We start from the raw sequence: 14,024 nt of genomic DNA on the forward strand, positions 1-14,024 counted from the left end.
AAGAGCTAACACTACTGTAAAGCATATTTGAAAGATCCTGGAGTGAAGCAGCAGCCCTAGAAGAAAATGTAAATATCTGTATTTGCTCTAGATTGTGTGCTGTGAACACCCTCCCTGAAAGCAGCAGTGCTATCAGTCCATCAAGCAGAAGGAAACATCTTTTAGAATGAGGGACTAGGACCACCAGGATTATTAGCATCCTTCTTTGGGATCATGCAGTGTTTTGACAGAAAAGCATGAGTTGTGGGAATCGTAGAAATCCTACATTTTTCATTAAGAAGTATCAAAAAAATCCTTGAAACTTTGTGAATCACCGCCAACCATGAGGATTAGAACAAGCAAACCACGTAAACATTTCACTAGGCTTATCACAGAGGAGCCCCTAAAAAAGAAAAGCCAAACAACTCAGATTGCAGTGTTGTGTTTAATTAGTAAGATGAGCTTCACTTTATTATATTTAAAGGGCTCACATCAAAACATTTTGGGCCTGATTAAAAGTACTGGTAACCACAGGCGAAAGTTAAAGGTTTTTCTGCTGAACTGTCACTGACTCATCTCAAAAAAGCAGGGGGAAATATCACCACATTTAGAGAGGAAAGCAGTAATACAAAGTGTAGCGTGCTAATTTTAAGTCTTGGATGGAACTTACAGCGAACACTGTTCTTTTGCCCACAACAAAAGAGCCTTTGTAGCAGACATCTTCCACCGTTCCTTAATTTTAGCACTTTTTTTAGCTGGTCTGCTTGCCTTTGTAGAGGAGTCAATGGCACTTGAACAATCAGGTGAAGGCTGATTGTAGGTACAGGCAAGTGTCCTGGCCAGTTCTTCAATCTATCAGAGAAAATGGGAGACTTAATGAGGCTTCACTGAGAGATTACCAAGGAATGAATGGCAGAACACCACAGAGAATTAGACAGGACTCAATCACAGCTGTAACAGCAGCTTCCCTGTCCCCTAGAATCAAACCACAATTGATCTGCACAGTCTGAACTATTTCATGCTGAATTCCCATCTTTAGGATTTTTTTTTGTATTCACCCAAAGACTTCTGTGTTATGCTGTGGGTACCAGCAATGACATCAAGGGACCTTCTTACTCAATTTCTACTCTATCCAGTGACAGCAGCCCATGGCAGATTTCTGTCAAGAATGACATGTAGCAGACATAGTCAGAGTTTGCCTGCTCACTCAGAGTGCAGGAAAATCTACTTGATAGACCTCAGAGATCTCTTCTGGTCAGAGAAGCTTGGCTTAGGTAAAAAGGTAATTGCACAGGCCATGAGCAGCACAAGCCTCTTTGGCATCAAATTACCTCTGCCACGAAAAATATGGGCTAAATACTGCTAGAAATCATTGATTCTTGGTGCTCTGCTGAGCCCCAGTCACCAGTGAGTGCACCTACATTATTCCACTGCTGGGTTCTCCCTAGACACCAGCTTGGTTCCAGCATCTTCTGCAGCCCTACATGATGATTAAATCAAGGCCCTGTGCTTCCACACCTCCCCACAACCTCATGCCATGCAAGATGCACACTCTTACTGTATAAGAAACATGACTGTGACAGCCTTTGTGTTATTTCAGGGGTTGGTACTGAAAAATAGCGATACAAGAATTGTACATTGTAAGCACAGTCAGCACTGAGGAGTGGGGCTGCCTCTGAGAGAGATGGATGAGCCACTTCACACTATCTGCCCTTTTTGGAGCTTAATCATTACAGACCTTAGACAAGCAAAGTTTATCCCATTTTTTAACTGATTGCTTAAAAAAAATAAATCTCAGTATCTTTCCTTCCTCCCATTTGCAGCTAGATACTGTTCATCACTGCTATCCCTGTATTAGTGCATCTCCTCCTCGAGCTGTCACTTCCACGTGTCAGAAAATAATCTTTTGTTTAGTACTAATTCATCTTATTTAGCAATCACATAAGTCAACACATTTTTTGTGCCTTTCCCCTCTACTAAAACTCTTACATGGCTGAAATACTTACATGAAAATGAAATATAATGGTCCAGATTAGGCCAAGCACAATGGAAGGTTTTCCTTCAATAATGTCAGCTACATGAATATTTATGAGCTTCAGCTAAGGAGGGAAAAAAAGGGATCATTGTTAACAAAGAAAATGTTCCACCAGCTAAACTGGCTTTAGTTGTGAATTCTGAAGTTAATACTCACTGATCTGCTCTTTAAAAATGTCAAAGCATTTTCTATATTACTTCTACATTGGAAGGTATTAAATCCTTTTTCCCGTGGCTGCGAAGAAAAAAAAAACAGGTTATATCTTCAACTGTAAAAATTAATTTTATTCTATATTTTGATAAAGGATAAATCTGCAAAGATTCATAAATTACTTTGGATCAACTTACTTCAGCGTGTTTGAGAGTCAATGATATAAAAATAAGTTACTTGAAACTAACTCTGTGACTCCAGGGGGATGATTCATATGGTTGCACTTAAGCATATCCAGAAATCTTTGCTGGTCTTGACAAAGGATTGAGGTAATATTTTTATTACTCTCTCTTACCAGATGTTGACCTGAAAGCACTTCCAACAGATCCAGAAGCAAATGTCCTTGCTGTATGTCTGTATACAGGTCTGAGACAACATAAGGAGGGGTATGCTGCAAGACAAATTTCAATCTTTTGTCATTTTGAATTCAACATACTACAAAACATCACAGATTACTCTCCTGTTCAATGATGTTTAGCATCCTTTATTTTTTTCATTAAACTTCAATAAAAATCCTGCATCTGAATAGCTATATCCTGCTTCTTCTAACCCATTATTATGTTTGTGTCTTATTCCCTCCCCCTTGTCCTGCCTCTATGTTTTATAAGGGTAATTTTAGGCCTCACTTTCAAGCACACACATTTTTCAAGTCTGGGGCAAAAGAAAAAAAAATTGAGAAAGGGAGAGCTAAACAAGGCAGTTAATTCATATTTTGAGATCTTAATCAATATTAAGTACACATTTGAGTATAGAGCTGCATAACTAAACCTCTTTTCACCCACGCAACACAAACTTATCATGAGCTCAGCAGCTTGTGCTCAAGGAGAGACCAAGATAAATTTTTAGTTTTTATTTACCTGAGCAAGTCAGAGCCCCAGCACATGCTGCAGGAGCTGTTTTCTGAGAGCTTAAAGAGCACCTCCACTACTATGTGGTTTGTCTTAATACTTACCAGTCACTCAGGTCATCTCATTAAACTCATGTTCTTGGATTGCATAACAGAGCAACACTTACCTAATCCCAGTAAAACCAACTGTAAACTCAGAAACTCGTAAAACCCTGAGACATGTGCCTCAATCCACCACAAGTTTTACCACATGAGAAAGGAAGAGTGACATCTACACACAAACCACCTCATACAAATGTCCCTGGATGTGCCCTAATACAGGGCTGTTGCACTTAATAAGCAAATGCTTCTCAGGGCTCCTTTTCCCATCCAGTGCCTAAAAAAAACTTGCGCTAATTTCATTTGTTCCTAAAAAATGTAATCTCTAACCAGCAATATCTCAACCAAAAAGGCAAAAGGCATGTCTTTACTAAAGAACCCCCATTTACCTTTGCCAATATTGAATTTATCCAACTAGTGAAGGTTTTCTTCTGTGTAAACTCTCGCTGGACTGGGAAATAAAAACAAAAAGAAAACAAAGTTAATGGAAAAAATGATCAGGTTTTATTCCTCTTTCTCAAAAAGACATATGGCATCCACATCAAACCTAAGGTCTGCTCTTCCAGATATTAAGCTACTATTTAATATCAGTTTTTCTCAGCTCTTGTTTTATAGCTGATATTTTCTTGCTAGCTGAGCTGGTACTGCAAAGACCTCTACAACCATCAAGCATAACCTACAGGATGCAGAGAATAGCTAATGAAGGATGTCTCAGAAGATCAGCAAATACAAACAGCAGTGTAAGCACATAATTCTACAAAGAAAAATGTCTTCAATAGCTCTGTCTGTTCCTAAATGTTCCTTCAAGGACTCCTCAGTACAAGATATATTTTGGAGTTTGGGAAAAGCCAAAATCAAGCTGGATGCAGGCTGGAGGTGAAGCCACACAACAAGAAGTCTTTGCAAACCAAAGGGCTGGAAAGAGTAATGAGGCTGCCATGGGGAAATACACCCTCCTCCAGCATCCCTTCCAGGGTGTACAAATTATTAACCCAGACATAAAGGAGCACACAGGGTGTTAATACAGGCAAGAGGAAGAAGGAAGTGCTTGAACTTGTGCTGCAGCAAAAACCAGTGACCTGGGACTCAGAGCAGGAGCCAGGGACACAGATGCAGCTCTGCACCCCCAGCCTTCGCGGTGCCACCCTGTGAGCAACTACCAACCAGTGCTTGTGCAGGGAGACACGGAGCTGGTTAAGCCACATTTGAAAAACCAGATGTATTTGAATGGTCTCTCACACCTGCCTGTGGGCAACAGAGATGGAGGAAAGCCCAGTTCCCCCAGAAGGTGAAGCAGAGGGTGAGCAGCAGAGTCAGACTAGACCAGCCCTGTCAGGGGCAGTGTATTACCTGACTTCCCAGCCCATGCTCCCTCCCAAAAAACCACTCCATTTCCAAGGCATACCACAAAACCCACACATCCCTTAGGGGCTGGAAGTCTGAATGAAGGTCTCAGGTGACAAACAGAGGTGCTGACCCCTCAGATGATGAATTCACATCTGCCACCAGCAGCCACCCCAAAGGCTCATGAGAGACAGCCTGAGCATAAACTCCTTTTTATCTCCTTTTCCACAGCAGCCTTGACTGCAAGTGTTGGGGCTGGCTTCCCAGAAAAGGCTTGCACAGAGAAACAAATCTGGGAGACAGGGTGGGAACAGACCATCTCTTCTGCCTCTGAAAGCATGTTCTTGCTCAAAAGATTAATTGAAGGCAAGCTTGACACTGTAAGGCAAGTGCAAGACCTCTCAGCAATAGATAAGTATGTTTTGGTAAGCTGGGCAGGATGAAGGATACCAAAAACACCAAGTCCTTGGGGAAAAAAAAACAAAGTTGACTGTTCTGCCCATGAAAGTGAAAATGCCACTCACAGGAAAACATCCCACACTTTATTACACTTTGGGAATTTGCAACCACAAACCCCAGTCGTGGGGTCTTTTCATGATCCAAGACAGACCAAAGGAGTTTCTGCGGAGCTTCATCAGCTCCTGAAACACAGAAATTCACTTGAGGATAACCCAGGCTCCTGCTCCTCACCCCACAGGCTGCCTTCTGCCTCAGTGGGCAGGTGAGCATCAGCAAAAACATTCATGTCACCTGCGTTGAGCACTGCTTTCCATCCTGTAGTGAAGGCGTCTTTCAACAGCCCTCCACTAATCTGCAACACCACCCTCCTGTCAGAGCATGAAGCAGGAGGTTTCTCCTGCTTGCTGGATTGTTTCAAAATTCTTTCTAAGCATCACAAAGATTGCCTTCAAACAGTAAGGTAAGGATAATCTTAATGGATAAAAACGACATGACAAAATTGGGTTTTGTCTGGAAAACAGAAAATTAAGTGCACACATGGCACACAGACCAAACAACCCTGCAATGCTCACAGGGAGGACAAAAATAGCATGGAGATACTGGCTTCATGTTAGCACAGGAGCCAACCACACCCTTCAGCTGAACACCACGTGGGAGCCATTCCAATTACCCAACAAGCAATTATTGAGTCGCTGCGCTCTATTTTATCAGGCAGGCAAGGCTGGCATTGCTAGCATTTGAAAAGGGACAGAGAGCAAATATTGACTACTCTGCCTGACGCCAGCGGCTCCTGCAGCTGCAGCTCTTGCCAAACACACACCACTGCTGCTGATTTGAAGAACTTGCATTTGGGGCTGGTTACAGATGGTTAGGATGAGACACTTTGCCTTTGTTTTGATTGACATCCATATTAAAATGCTTCATTATGCAATAGGGGCCAGATACTGCAAGTGTTGATTCACGTGGCAAATGTCTCACCTGGTGAAAGTACAAGGTGGTTATTCCACTGCACACACATAAGAGCACCTTAAACCCTCCACAAGCTACCTAACACAACCCACTGGGCTGCCTTCCAAGCAGCTGCTGCCTCTGCTGCAATGTGCCTTTTTTTCTTACCCAAACAAATAATAGAATCTCCTCCCAAATTAATAACAGAACCCCACGCTTGCCAGTATTCCCCCAGCTCATAGTGTGCAGCAGTCAGGGTTTCCACACCACACACACTCAGTACAGATGTGCTCCTGGCACCATGGCACACATTTTTTATTTTAAAATTGCAATTTTCAGGCTGAGTGTGTTTTCTCTCCCAGCCCCCCCTCCAATGCTGCTGCTCAGAGGCGCTAATGATTTAATCAAGCTCTCCAATTCTTACCTCTATCACGTGGTTAATTAATACAGATTTTTATTTTTATGAGGGTGAATGGATTCTTTGTGAGGCCTTTTTGTAGGACTCTAACTGACCTTGGTTTTCTCCTGCCCTAGTTTTCAAAATGTCACTGACCTAGAATAAAAAAGCTACAAAAAAAAAAACAAAACACCCTGATAATTTCCTTTACTTTGGGTCAAAACTCACTAAGCTAAAAAGTGGATCTGAGAGAAAAGAATAAGAACCTGGTAATCTGAAAATACCCAAAATCTACCACATTTCTCCCTGTGTTAACAACTCTTTAGGGAAGAATAACACACTCAAGCAATGTGTCACGTAGGATAGTCAAAAATCAATACACACTGCTGGACAATGACTGTTTTATTCAGTAATGAGCTACCAACAAGTGCTACAAACCAGGCTGATCATTAGGAGCAGAGGGACACGGCAGGGACCACGTGAATGCTGAACTCTCCCAGGAGGGAAAGGAGAGCAGCAGCACTGCCAGCCACTGTTTTACTCTCAGCCTTCTTTAAGCCCTGATGCAGAAAAAACAAAATTAGTTTACTCTGCCCTTCTGCCTTTCGTGCCTCCCTTCCTGAGGTGGGGGAATGGCAGCTCCAAGGAAAGCATCATCTCCTTCAGCAGGAGGTGGGGGAAGCAAATCATGGCAGAACTGATGTAGCCTGTCCATCCACACCCATCAAGCACTGTCACCAAAGAGCAAAGAGGATTTCTTCTATCACAACGACTTGTGTATCATTGCCAGTAAACAATTTACAACTGTATGGCTTCTTTTAAAAAAAAAAAATAAAAATTAAGCAATTACTTTAATGAGCACAAACCTGTCTGTCATATTCTCATCTCTGTTTCACCAGGAGGAATTACCTCTTGTGTAGGATATTTTTGTATCTTCCTTTCACCACTGAGGTCAGCTGAGGCTACGTCTACAGCAGCGTGCAGGGAGCTCATCAGGAACAGATCAAGAGAGCTGCTGTTCACAACACAGAGCACCCACCATGTGTGCAGGGACACAACAAAGGTTGTGTTGGGCTAACTCCAGCCCCAATGCCCAGGGAGAGCCACAGCACCTTCCTTATTTCAGTTTCATTCAAAATAACCATTTCCACACTCCCTGACAGCAAAATGAAGCGAAGGATGGGAAGCAGGGATTACCAGGAGAGCTCCTTCAAGACAGCACTGCTGGTATGAACTAATACACCAAATAAGTACATTGTTTAAATGATTGGAACCATCAGAAGGACAATTAAGTACTTGCCAATCCAGGGAGAGAGTAAGCAATTAACCCCCAAGCCTTTTGTATAGTCCCTTCCCTTCCACCCAGCAACAGTTTCATGTTTTGCAGACAGGAAAGCAGGGAAAAGAGTTATTTCCAGCATTTATGTTCAGCAACATGGTGTTAAGCAATTAAAAACAAACACAGAATTTTTTGTCAAGATTGAGAAGTTTACCCAAAACCCAATGAAGATGAGGAAAATATCTCTAAGGAGATTTATTCAGGCAGGAATGGATCTTTTCAAATCTAAGTATTACATAAATATTAACTAAATCACTGCTAGTACATCAGTGAAGCAGGTGGAAACTTTCTGCACTAGTCCTTTCAACCTCCTTTTCCTTTAGAAAGCCAAGTGTTCAGTTTACCAAAAAGTGCTGCTTTACCAAAAGTTCACACCAAGCTTTGCCCTCCTGGCTTTCTTAAACCCTTTTGCTGTTCTCGTTGCCAGGATGCTGGAGCAACCCTGCTCTGAATCACTACTGCCTTTAATGCCACCACAAAGTGATGTTTAGTACTCAGGCAGGTTGAGATTAAATTCTGAAAAGGTACCAAGTCACATCATTTAGATATCAACATACTTTTAAAGATAAATGTTCAAGTGGCTTTTCTAACATTTTAAAGAAAATAAACAGTGAAACAGGGATCTGACTGTAGTGACCTCACAGGTGCCTCAGGAGCCATCCAATCCTTAGGCATTTTAATTCCAGTTTTTAACCAGTTATGCACCAGATAATGCCTTTAAAAACTGAAATTTACCTAGCAGGGAACACTTTTATGCAACTATACAATCTATTTTTTTATGTTAGGCATGTGAAGCAGACAAAAATACCCATGACTGAATTTTTTCAAGGTAGTGTCATATGTCAGTTACTTCTCCAGTGCCATCAGCCCTGTCACATGCCACAAAGCTGGAGCAGTTATGGGACCTGCAGAACAGCTCCTCACCCAGGCAACATAAACCAGGAATAATTTTCTGTGCAGCTCCTATGGGAGATTTTGCAAAAGTCACCCTTGTAAAATTGCAATAAACACTTAATGGACTTTTAAAATCATTCTTTAAATTAAAATTTTAAGGAATTATTGAAATCATGGCTGAAGAAAAAAAAGTGTCACTTCAATAAGCAAGTGGCCCCATCAGATGAGACACACAGTTAAAAACAAAACAAAACAAAAAAAAAAGATAAGTAAGAATTATTTATTTACCTGACTTCTGGTTGAATTAAGAGGGTCCCAAAAAGAAAAACCCCTTTATACAGAGATGAGTACAAGGTGCAGAACAAAGCCTATCCATACATATCACAGTATTTGCAATTTCACTTGAAATCATTCATAAAGGATTAGACATAACTGCATGAAAATAGTATAATTCATTTTTATCACTAAACTCTCTTCTTAAGCAGTTCTCTTCAAAAACTCTCTTCAGCTGTAGCAACCACATTCCTGTATTATCATCCTTTAGGTTACAGAAATAAACAGTAACACACACACACGTAGATTAGTAAGTGGAGCCAAAAATTAGGACCCTTGCAGGTAATTAAACAGTGAAAAAGTACATGTCCCAAACTCCAAGAGCTAATACACTCTCTTGAGTCTGAATTAGCTCATCAAGCATGGAAACAGAAAACAGAGTTCTCTACAGGCTTGGTGGGTCCGTTTGCTATCCCAGGGAAGACAGGGGAAGGATTTGTGCATGGGACAGAAAATCAAGGCTAAATCCTCCCAAGGTAAAGAGATTTCCAAAAGGAAAAAATAATCCATTCCAGAGTGCCACAAACCCTACAGAGTTCCTGCTGCAGCCGCCCATCCACGAGCAGCCATGCATTCCCCTCGCTGCAATGCTGCACTCCTGCACTCCTGCTCAGCAGCAAAGCATGGCTCCATCTCCAGCAGCTCCCAAAGCACTGCCAGGAAGCCCTTCTCTTACCAAGCAGGTGACATGCCTCCTCATCTCAAGAAGCCAGAGGCAATTTTGGATGATGAGTGTTCCTCTTCGGCTCACAGAAGGATGAGCAGCAGGCTGGACCCCACTCTGGGGCCAGCCCATGATGCAGTGATGGGAGGGAACCACAGGAGGAGGAGACAGAGCACAGGGCTCCTGCTTTATTCCTCTCATGCTCATTGCCAGCCAAGCCCTGAGCTCTTGCCTGCTCCATCCTACACCAAAAAGGGACTTGAGGTTTCAAACATGGCCCATGGTGCAATGAAGCATCTCCCTGTCAAGCACCCTCTGCTCATCAAAATGTTTGCCGATTGCCTGGCAGGAGAAACCCTTCCCATAAGTATTCCCCATCTGGATATAGCCACAACAGGTCCAGCTCCAGGCTTTGCACCTGCACTGTTAAATGCAAGGACACAAAGCAATCCTGCAGCTGCTCTAAGTTGTGCTGCATCAGAAAACTGCAAAGAAACAGAGACATGCTGAAGGAAAGGCCCAGATAATGTTGACCTTAATCTGATAAAATTTTATTATAACATCTGGGACAGAGGGAAGGGAAAAAAGAAAATAAAAGAAGCCTGCCAGTTCCTGACATCATGCATTTTCATAGCAATTTCCACTTTCTTGGCAGGGAGGGAAGGGGTAACTATTACTCTCATCTGGATATCAGCTTGAAAACTGGTAAAGGTTAAAGAACAATACATAAATCTGAAAAGATCCATATATAAGGGTTTATAGTCTTGCAGCTTTTTACTTCAGCCTCCTGATTTTGTGACTAGCTTTACCATTTGAAAATGCCTGGGGATGGGGGTATTAGGAAACATACTGCTTTCATTTCTTCACCTACTTTCGTCATGTTTTTCAAGCTTCAGTCTCCTAAAAGTAATAAGCTGATGAGAAAGATGCAATGAGAACAAAGTTACATTATTACCTATTTTCCAGTGAATTTCTTCATGGCATCTTCTAGGCCAAACACTATTATAAGGAAAGTGAATGTTTACCCTTGATCACTCTTTTACCTAAAAACCAGTAACAAGTTTTTACACTATTAACAAACTAGCCACAAATTAATAAGAATACTATAATAATAACTACTAAGTAGTAAACTCTACTAATTACTTTTAGGAAATTGTTCTTTCCCTCTCTTTTCCTCCTTTTCCTTCCCAAAAGTGCTGTCCTCACAGAAGACTGTAACTTAAATAACGGTCAAACATACCTCAAATAACATACCTACACAGGGTAGGGAAGGAAATAAAACAACAAAGCTAATGATTTTGTCATATTTTTTAAGCATAAACTTCACAAAGTTTTATGACCAAACCAACTGGCACATTAAGTTGATCTTGCCCTAATTAACAAGACTAGACAAGTGCTCCATCCCCATGGGATGCCTTTCAGGAATAATGGAAGTTTGGATCACAAAGAATTAAAAAGTAGATTAAAATATATCTAGATGACATCCAGACTAGATCTCACTCCTGGCTTTTTCCTTTATGCATGTCTCCTGTTAAGCTGTGTGTTACAAAGTGCTGGACATACTCTTTGAAGCTATACCCCAGCAATTTGAACAAGCAGATCATAACAAGTTTTACATCCACCTGCAGCCAAACAAAATGTCAGCTGCTTCTCTGATAGTTATAAGCAGCTACTCCTTGAATCTGAAATTTCTCTAACACTTCCCCAAGTGGTCCTGAAGATTTAAAGCAATCAGTGTTGCCAGCTGCTTTGCAAATCTCATCTCAAGATTCCTATTCATGGAAAAACCTGTTTCATTGAGTGACCCTATTCTTCTTATTTGACCTTTGCTACCACAGATCTGTGAGTAGAACTCTTAATGGTCCCTATATGTCATGTCAGGGAGTGTGTCTTTGGTGCTTCCTCACAGCTGCATTGCCATTTGCTTATTTGACCCTGAGCAGACGATGCAGCACCAAACACAGAATGTGTCAGTACCATTTGTTTTGTCCTTCAATCTTTACAAAAAATGGCTGATGTCACTTCTAAGGGATGTCTCCAGATGTTTTACAGCAGCCAGTCACAGACAGCTTGTGCACAAGATTTGCAGTGTGTTCATTTCAGCACAATCTAAGAGCTCCATTTATTATACCAAAGAAATACAGTCATTTCAATTTTACTAAACAGGGCTCCTTCAATGAGATATTCACCAAAAGACTCAATTGTTATTCAACACAAGCACCAACCTGATTTTTCAGGAAAAAAAAAAAAAAATTGAAAGTAAAACCCTGTTCTTAAAATGTCCTGTAACTTTAAATCTGCCTTAAAGCTAGAGAGTGTTTTCCAAATCTGTTTCACAACAGCCACCTCAGCCTTTCTACCCAAGGCTGAGTTTGACTGGCACAACAAATGTGTGTCTGACAAGCTGTGCTTGGTGCAAAAGTCAGACTAGCTCCTGTCTGCTACAAGCTTTTGCTTGTTCTCCTAAAAATGGAATACTGAAGCAAAACATAAGAATAGCCACCATTAAAGATGCTTGGCTTTGACCACTATTAACACTCACTCGTCAAAACACATGGCTCCAACGACAGTATTACTGCAAATATGGATCACAGAAGTGACTTGACAGAATATTCTTTTGCACCATCTGTTTTCAACATATTTGCTCTCAACCAAGCACCACAGAAATTTCATTGCAAGGGAGTTAAAAGGAAACAGCTCTGTGGAAACAGGAGTTAGCCCATCCGTTCTAGGATAAGCAGGCTCTAAACACATCAAAACTAAGCTTTCAGCAGGGCTAGCCCTGATGCCTGGCCTAGCCTCCTTGACAGCCTCCACAAATATGTTCACAGCAAAGTCAACCTTCACTGGAAATTCATACAGAAGGAAATTTGACATGTCAGTAAGGAAAACCCAAAAGTTCTGAGAGGCCGGGTTGGACGCACTCATCATCATTTAACTGTCCAGGTAGATACCATTAAACTGAAATAATTTAAAACCACCACTGAATGTTTCCTTAACAAGTTATAACACATGACAAGTAAGAACCAAAGACTTGACCCATAAGAAATTTGTTTGAAAGGCACAAAAATTATCCCTACTTGCAGAGGATATAGTAGTTAAAACCAGAAAAACTGAAGTAAACTAAAACAAAATAGTAGTCAATAGCTTCATTAAGACAGCTCAATGCAACCACCTAAATTGTCCACAAATTGAACACAAGGAAACTAATGAACTGGCCTGTTTTCATGCTGCTGGTCCTTTTGAAAACTGTTTACACCAACATGTATTCTGAGTAACAAAGCATAAGGACCAGTGAGCACATCAGCACCAAAAAAGGCAATTGATCTGAAAACATCACAAGAAAGTACTACAAGAGCTTATCTGTCATTTCCCTGCTGAAGCCTCTCTCCTGAAACACAAAGCACAGACATGAACTAACTACACTCACCATAACCTCAGTTTAGACAGGTTTTTCAGAATTCCCTTCAACCTGTACATAGAGCCACACATTTCTGACAAAAATCTAAATTAAAAAGGCACAGAAAACTTCAGTGACTCACCTTGCAGAGTTAGATGGAGATCATCTATTTCAGAGGAAGCCTGCTCCTCTGTTGATGCAGATGACTGCTGTGATGCCATATTGAATTGTATGGATATTCTTCAGTCAATTTCCAAACTGAAATTATATTAAAAAAAAAAAAAAAAAAAAAGAAGAAAATCAGTACAGTTTTACATAAAAATTGATGATGTATGATCAGTGATGATGTGGCACCAAGATACACATTTTGGGTTTTTGTTTCGGGTTTTCTTCCCTTGGTCAGCTGTTTCCTTTGTTTATACAGAATACAATGACTGTTCATACTGCAGGAATCCCAGCTTTTCTACCAGCAGCACTCCACAATACAAACCAGGATCCAAGTAGGTCTTGCCATGAAAACAAAGCACCAGGATTAGGAAAATTCAAACACTGTTGCTTTCTTTGAGAAAGCCAAGGTGAGAAAAGCTCACAGCGCCTTCTGCAGACTGGTAGCTGCCAAACCTCACTTTCTAAATCCTTGTACCTTAAAGCTCTCCCCTTCTGCCTGGATAATTGTTACAAAAAAACAATTCAGGCAGAATCTGCAAAGATTAAAAAGAAATTAAAAAGCAGCAGTAATCATATGAGAATCAACACACAACTGCTGTCTCTGTCTGGTACCTTTATTACTCCTCAACCCCCATGAAGGAGTTTCTTTTTCCACCTCCTCCATTTTCCTCTCCCTGGATACATCCTCTATCTCTAATGCAACTTTAGAAAACAATATGCTCTATCTTCCTTAAAAAATACAAGTGTTCCTGGTTCTGCAGTGACTATGTTGTTCAATTTGCCACTGTAGGAAGAACTGGATACTTAAGATAGAGACATTTTTATCAAGAACCCAGAAGTTAAACAAATTGAAAAATAAATTAAGCTTCAAATTAAATAAGAGCTGACTCTTAAACAAGTTTTGTTAT

At 40.9% G+C, this 14,024-nt stretch overlaps 1 protein-coding gene across 3 annotated transcripts in view; it reads right to left on the reverse strand.

Moving 5' to 3' along the window:
• SYNE2 (spectrin repeat containing nuclear envelope protein 2) overlaps positions 1-13,216 on the reverse strand; it is a 156,149-nt gene extending 142,933 nt beyond the window's left edge. For all 3 annotated transcript variants that reach the window (XM_015630686.2, XM_015630685.2, XM_015630687.3), the window contains exons 1-6: positions 13,091-13,216; positions 3,560-3,621; positions 2,520-2,615; positions 2,171-2,248; positions 1,986-2,078; positions 650-831 (exon numbers count right to left, since the gene is read on the reverse strand). In XM_015630686.2, the coding sequence (XP_015486172.1) occupies positions 650-831; positions 1,986-2,078; positions 2,171-2,248; positions 2,520-2,615; positions 3,560-3,621; positions 13,091-13,169 (590 nt within the window). In that variant the 5' untranslated portion in view covers positions 13,170-13,216. The remainder of the gene's footprint in view (positions 1-649; positions 832-1,985; positions 2,079-2,170; positions 2,249-2,519; positions 2,616-3,559; positions 3,622-13,090) is intronic.
• Positions 13,217-14,024: the final 808 nt, after the last annotated feature.

The sequence above is a fragment of the Parus major genome, chromosome 5 (genome assembly GCF_001522545.3).
Source record: "Parus major isolate Abel chromosome 5, Parus_major1.1, whole genome shotgun sequence".
In the NCBI taxonomy this organism is placed as follows: domain Eukaryota; kingdom Metazoa; phylum Chordata; class Aves; order Passeriformes; family Paridae; genus Parus; species Parus major.